The 7,559-nt window shown below is 42.1% G+C and overlaps 1 protein-coding gene across 2 annotated transcripts in view; it reads right to left on the bottom strand.

Moving 5' to 3' along the window:
• Positions 1-4,786: 4,786 nt before the first annotated feature.
• zdhhc1 (zinc finger DHHC-type containing 1) overlaps positions 4,787-7,559 on the bottom strand; it is an 86,610-nt gene continuing 83,837 nt past the window's right edge. For both annotated transcript variants that reach the window (XM_039762951.1, XM_039762952.1), the window contains exon 11: positions 4,787-6,565. In XM_039762951.1, the coding sequence (XP_039618885.1) occupies positions 5,979-6,565 (587 nt within the window). In that variant the 3' untranslated portion in view covers positions 4,787-5,978. The remainder of the gene's footprint in view (positions 6,566-7,559) is intronic.

Here is a 7,559-nt window from a genome sequence, read left to right as displayed (position 1 = left end):
GAATTGCACCTGTAGTGTTGTGTGGCCCACATGATCCTGATGCTCCAGCGCCCCCATAACTCTGCACTACAATATGCTGGTTTAGAAACTGAAAGGATAAAAGCTGAAATTCAAAAATTCTTTACAATTTAAAAAATGTAAGCTGTCTGGTTATTTTTAAATGCCTGCGACACTCTCATCCAAGTGTTCACGGTGAAGCCCGTGTACGGACCCTGCTGGTGGCCGATGTTTTAGGAGGTTTAGATAGAACACAACATGAGGTCCTGCCAGCTAGAGGGGCCTGAGTTAGACACACATCAGCATTAATTTTAATTTGTCACAGGAGAACGCAGGACAGCAGAATATGGGTGTACACCTGGAGGGGCTCTTCGCTGTCACCCTGAGCCGAAGCAGAGCCACGCCACACCAAAGCCTGATGAGCGCTAATGTTAGGATGTTAAAGAAACTTCATATTGATGAGAAAGGAAAAGGCCATTAAGGGGGGAAGATATCCGAGAGTAACATCAACATCTCGGACAATCTGGAGACTATCGTGCAGATTCCTGCAGAAATGGATCTTAAAATGTGATTTGGTCTTCATGAGAGTCTCACTAAACATCTACTGTAATATAAATGCAACTGTATGTGTCTTTACTGAATATTTAAATATTATGTGGAATATCCAGGATGTGTAGGAAGAGTGTCCTTGAGTGGCCCACCCAAAGCTCAGGTTTGAGCCCCACAGAACATCTGAGGAGAGACCTGGTGAGGACACTTTAGAGACGGTTCCCATTCAATGTAACAGACCTTGAGAGAATCTAATGAGAGGAATGGGATGTCCTACCCTAATCCTGGTGTGCAAAGCTTGTCGAGACGTACTGTGAAGATTTGCAGCTGCAATTGCTGTTAAGGGGTCTTCTACAAAGCACCAAATTATGGGTCTGAATACTTACATAGATGAGAGATTTCAGTTTTTGATTTTTAAGAAATGTGCAAAGGTTTTCTGAAAACATCTTCTTAGTTTGTCATTATGGGCTAGAGAGTGTAGATTGATGGGCAAAAATGGCAAATTTCTAAAAAAATTGAAAAATGAAATCTACAACAAAATAAAGTGTGCAGGTAGAAAGAATCCACTGTGCGTCCTTTTGGAGGAGCCTCCTCTGCTTTGAAAATGGATCAACATTCAGGCTCAGAGGTTCTCCTCCCGTGTTTATTGCCGTATTTTAGGGGGCTCTCATCATTCAACGACACAAACATCACTGGATCTGCAGCAAGGCTTCATCTGCAAAATATTTAACGTGTTGTGGGCAAGAGAAAGAACAGTGCATGACAAACAGACCCCTGTAAGGATGCACAGCCTACGTTTAACAAACACGACACCCCCGTGCACAGCTAAAAACTAACAGACGGTCTTCCCATTTTGATGCAAAATACTTTATTTGAAAAAAGAAGAAAACAGATGACAGCCAATATTTTAAATGCAAATCAAAGTCAAAAAAGAATAGCAACTTATCTAAAGGAGAGGGAGAAAAAAAGACATGTGATAGGTGAAAATACAAAATATTTACAGTATAAATTTATAGTGCAAATAGTGTTTGTTGTCTAAACCAGTTGATAAAATGTGAACAAAAAAAACAGACTTACTACTTCATTACACGAGGCCTCAGGCAGCAGGATGCACCAGTTTTGAGTCTCCTTTACAATGTCCTCTCCGATCGAGGCTGCTTGATCTCGTTACAACCCTCTATTGTCTTAAACATCACTTCTCGGTGCTTTCATTTTATAAAGATTGGATTCTTTGAAGATTTATGAACTGACAACTAAGAACAGAAGTTGCCTGATTTATTAAAATGTCTTTTCCAGTGGTGTGTGTATGACAGAAAGCCATGCTGCTGATAAAACATGGATTTCTCTGGTGGTCCACGTGGGAGATAACAGGAGACCATTGGGGACAGCTAAACCTCCCAAAAGATTACAACAAAAACCAGTTTGCGTCGTACACACACACATCACCCAAGTATGCTGTGCCCAATCGGTATGTCTAAATTATACTAGAGACACAACAAGCAAAACGTGCTAAGTACAAACGTATGCGAAAAGGGCAGATGTCGATTTGAACATAAGAATACAAGACAAGTTTGATATGATAACAGAACTGTGGCTTACAAAGCGCTGTAATGCGAAAGGCGCAATGTCAGTTCAGTTCACTAACTCGCTGGCAATGAAACTTTGAACATGAGAAGAATTCATTAATATACAGTGATAAAATGGCCGGAGCCGCAGATGAACGAAGGACTACGAGAAGGCTGTGGATGGCGTTGATGTTAAGAGGATGCCGTTTTACTTGACGAGGAACTAACTGACTTGTAAAGTTTTCAAGTTTCTCCTTTTCAATAGCAGCCTTCTCTTTCTGATCTGTGGCTACACTTAAAACATTACAGCCGGAATTAATGTCTAAATCAGACAAGTCTGTTGCTAAAAAACTTGATAACCGTATTCAGTAAAACAAACGTGTGTGTTTAACATCAATAATGAGAACAACACGGCAAACCATTTCTGCTCCCTGTGCTGAACACAGACGTGCAGAGCTGACCTAAAATGCTTCATTTTACACAAAGGTCCTTTTGAAACATTTGGGAGAGTAATGGACGGGTGTTTAGAAGGTGGATTTATGGACAATACTGGAAACTTTCATTGAAACACTTTATCTTCTATACTTAGTGCAGCACAGAAGTAACTCGTGATTAACAGAGGTATAAAAATAAATACACACAAGATTCAAAGCAATATTGCATTTCATAGTTTTGTACAAAATATAAGATTGTTTACTGTATTACTTCAGAATATTTATATTTAAATGTGAATGTATACAAAAAGTTTTGTATATATATTTTTTCATTTATATTAAAACGTCACACACAAAATCAGACAGGCCATAATGCAGTTCAGTTCCTCCGGTAAAATATTAAAAAGAAATTTTTGTTAGCTATAATTTCATAGTGAAAACTTTTGTAAAGTGTACAAGTTATAAAATGCCTTTAGATAATAAAACAAGCAATAAAAACAACAACACGCAGGAATTCTGTCAAAGTGCTAAGGTGGAAATCAAGAAAAATAAATAAATAAATAAAACAGAAAATGCAAACCCAAGTATGACTTTGAAGAGAGAGTGGGCTTTATTACTGCTCTGGTGGTCAGTTGGTAATCCACCCCATGGCTTCTAGTTCAGGGCGCCGAGTCATCCTGCACACTCACCCTCACCGCTACACCGAGAAAGGACGCGGAAAGATCCACATCAGAAAGTAAACCCTGCCAAATGGAAAGGGAATCCAAACTGGGTAACCACCACCACGTTTAAGGAGTTAGGACATCGGCTAGCCAATCAAAAGAGGCAGCAGCAACATGGACACCCTGAAAGAGGCAGGGTATTTCGGTACCATGACACACTTCAGTTCCCAGAAGTAATCCGAGTGCGTTTCACCTCATTCACAAGACACACTGCAGGGTGAGCCTCTGTCAGGCACACGACGATCGCTAGATTTAGGTTTTACTTAATTGTAGTTTTGCTCCCTCTTAACCAGGCTGAGTGGCCTCATGACTAAGGCACTGGACTGTAAACCATAAGGCTGCTTATTTCACTGCCTGTCTCCGCCTCACTCTCTGACCCTGAGCGTGTCACTTAACCTGCCTGCGCTGCAATAATTCCAAAAATGTAAACAACTGTGGAGCTGTACGCGTAAAGCACCCGGGGACAGCACTCATGATGTCAGATAAAGGTTCAGCTGTTTCCTCTCCTTGGGCTCTGCACGCCTGTAGATCGAGACTCAAGCACAGCTCTCACATTTTGATGCTTTAAAGCTCCAAAATACTCAAAGCAAAAAAAGTTTAAGGAAGCAAGCAAAGGCAACCCTAACCCTAACCATAACCCTGACCCTGTCCTCTAAAGGCGCTTATCCATCATAAGGTCACAGGACCCCAGAGCAGATCCTTTAAACCAGGATGTTTTGGCAGCAGTCTACACAATGCAGGCTCACTGACAAACTAAACTTCATCTTTACCTGATAAAAAAAAAACGTAAATATCATGATTGCATAAGCATTCAAATGAAACCTAAACGAATGCAGAGCTGCGTAACGCTATTAATTAGTTCAGTGACTCCTGTAAGTGTGGTAACAGCAGCTGTCATGATTAATAATAATAAAACATCTACACAAAGCACTGTTAATGGAGCATGGCAAACAGTCATCATGTTCTTTGAATGTTCCCATGAGCACTGCCTTCTCAATCAGAACAAGCCAATGGTGGCCTTCTAACATGTAAACCAGCAACATCACAACATCCCTACACACCTTGCTGTTAGACAAGGAGGAAAAATAAAAGAAACCATGGTAAGGACTGCCACAGCAGTGAAAGTGCTGCTGACATTAGTGGGAAGTAAAAATGTTGCAACGCTGACCAAAGCAGGCATTACGTTTGCATCAAACTCTCTACAGTATATAATACTGCAAATCTGAGGAAAGCATTTATAATGGGGCGGCACGGTGGGTAGCACTGCTGTCTCGCAGTTAGGAGACCTGGGTTTGCTTCCCAGGTCCTCCCTGCGTGGAGTTTGCATGTTCTCCCCGTGTCTGTGTAGGTTTCCCCTGGGTGCTCCGGTTTCCTCCCACAGTCCAAAGACATGCAGGTTAGGTGCATTGACAATCATAAATTGTCCCTAGTGTGTGCTTGGTGTGTGGGTGTGTGTGCGCCCTGCTGTGGGCTGGCGCCATTCCCAGGGTTTGCTTCCTGCCTTGCGCCCTGTGTTGGCTGGGATTGGCTCCAGCAGACCTCTGTGAACCTGTGTTAGGATTAAGCGGGTTGGATAATGGATGGATGGACATTTATAATGGAATGTGACAAAAGCAAAGCTTTCTGATCAAAGTGTAAAGTGACAGGACATGGCAATGATTCTCCTTAATGACAACTGGGTGGCATGCTATGATCAGAGGAAAACGGACATGCTAGATCAAAAACCCTACCAGCACTTTAGAAGTGGCCACATGTTTATTTTAATTAACAATCTGTAATTAGGATGATGATACAATGCATAAGTTCACAGCTACGCTGGTGTGACTCATGAATAAAAGGGCTCATTTTTAATGGTTCTGACCTAGGCCATACTGAGATCTGTCAATAGGAGACCACCAAACAACTTGACACGACATTAGTACATTTAAGAACGCTGGGCAAAATCAAGGACTGCGTTGCACTGCAAGGCTGCCTCAAAAGACGTCCAACAGTTGCCGCTTAAAAATCAAGAATATGGAGCTCTTATTTTACACTTTAGCATTCAGGCAGTCATTACAATAAAAGTTTTAAATGTACCACAAAACAGGGCACTGAAAGAAAGGTCAGGGTATTTGTGCCTGATGCTGCCGCTCGGTAAGTTCTTCTGGGTTCAACGAGCCTCAGCCCACCGAGCACGCAGACTTCTAGATGCGAGTTCAGGTCAAACACCCTCTCAGCTCCAGTGTGCCACAAATTCTCAGAATGCCATCTCTGAACAAACAAATCCCAATTTATCAGTATGCTCTCATTACCCACTCGACACCATCAAACCATTTCCAACATATGCAGGGTCTTATGTGCACCAGCAGCTGTCAACTGTACCGTTACATCGTTTTAATGCAGTGAAGTACAACTGAACTGCAGCGGACCACAGGTAGGTAGCTGTTAACTTTCGCCATGCCTTCACACAGCCTGAAGAAAACAATTAGTGTTTTCCAATGAGTTTCAGCCATCTGCGCTTCAAAAACCTTCGTGAACTCAACCCAGACATTCAAAAGTATTCAGTATTTAAGAAATATTTACCAATTTACAGGGTGGGGACAAAAAGTTGCCTGCAGATACCTTTTTTAAAGAGTAAAGAAAAACTGAATATAACCTACTCAGTGTTTATTGTGAGTGATGACAAGCACACTGCTACTCTAGGCCGATTCTCCAAAATGCTTTTATTGTTTTTACGATAAGACACCTGGATCCCCCAAATTCATGTCCATATTGTTCGTGCCCTCCTGCATTCGCTTGCCATTCCTTTTTCGGCTGCTACGCCCTGAAGAGGCTTTGACGTTGGTGGCACTTACCGTGAATTCCCCACTACTCTTAGTCACGTATACTGTGGGAGTTTGATTTATCAGCTCAAATTTATCTTCTGGTGTCAATGTGCTCTTAGAGATTTTCCGTTTAGCCTTGAGCTGAGACAAAGGTAAAGGAGGCTGTGGCCGAGAATCCCGGACATCCACTTGGTGGTGAGGCTTAGGGTGAAGGTTTGGCCGTGCGCTCCCCAGGCAGCTCTGTATACTTTGTCGATGACTTCCATTGCTGCTGGTGCCACTGAGTGCTGTGCTGCCCAAGCGGGTCTGTGCCACAGGGATCTCGTCCATTGATTCTGCAGAATCAGAATTATATTCAGCAGGTGGCCCAGCCGGCTGAACTGCGTTTATGTTGTCAGGCATCATGGGAGGTAGTATTTCTCTTTGTGGAAAGGCTGGGATTGGGAGCATCAGGCTCTGAGAGGCAGCAGTGGTAACAGCACCATTGGGAGAATCTAAAAATGAATACAGAATGGTAGGGAAGAGTCAAGGAAGAAACAATACAAAAACTGAAAAGGGACGGAAACAGTGTCAAGCATGGAAAGTGTACTAAAAAGAACAGAGTTCGCAGGTCAAAAGAAATTAGACAGAAAGATGTGAATGATGGAGGCTAGAGTCTGCCAAAAAATATACGCCATCATATGAGCCTTAAAGCATCCAGCTCTCTCCATAAATGCGAGTGACAAAGAGATACTCAGCACCTCAGAGCAGGGCACTGCTAGCCTTAGTCTGCTCGGCGGAGGGGCTGAACATGCACTGCACAAACACTAACATTCGTGAGAGCAGCAGGGTTCTTTCTTTAAGGCAATAAGGAATCAATACTATCCTCCAACGGCTAAAAAAAGTGCTTTTATTCATGTGCAACATTATGCCATGCAACTTAAATATATTAGGAGAGGCTATGACACATCAAGCTTTAACTTGTAGAATTGCCTAAACTGGAAATTCGGTGTAAGGCTTTGCAGCTGAGTCTAAATCAAAAACAAGACAGCTGGCACAGGACAATGCTGAGAAAATGAACAGAAAGAAACCACATAGAACATGATGTTCTACACACCACTTGTAATGCTAGTCTTGGGACTTGCCCTGTAATATAATAAATCTTCACAAGGACTGATCTGCTGTAATACAGACAGTGTGTGACTTTAGACAGGAGCGGATACTATTTAAATAACTGGTCATCGAAGAGGATGCTTGATACTTGAAAGCTTAATATCAACAAATTTCAAGATTTGATTTGAAACAATGGATTAAAAATGTACTGAATAAAGGAAAGGCCAAGTTATTTGGTAGTAAGTGTTATTAGTTGCACACTAGCAGGCGTGTTACAAAGCTAAAAGTGTTGAGCCCTCAGATAAGGGTGAGCTCACTTGCAAACACCACCACAATGAACGCGCACAATTCCTTAAAAAAGAACCAGCAATAATCTGTCTGGCAATGGCACTACTT

The sequence above is a fragment of the Polypterus senegalus genome, chromosome 9, assembly GCF_016835505.1.
Source record: "Polypterus senegalus isolate Bchr_013 chromosome 9, ASM1683550v1, whole genome shotgun sequence".
NCBI lineage: Eukaryota > Metazoa > Chordata > Cladistia > Polypteriformes > Polypteridae > Polypterus > Polypterus senegalus.
This window is presented reverse-complemented; position numbering and strand designations above follow the sequence as displayed.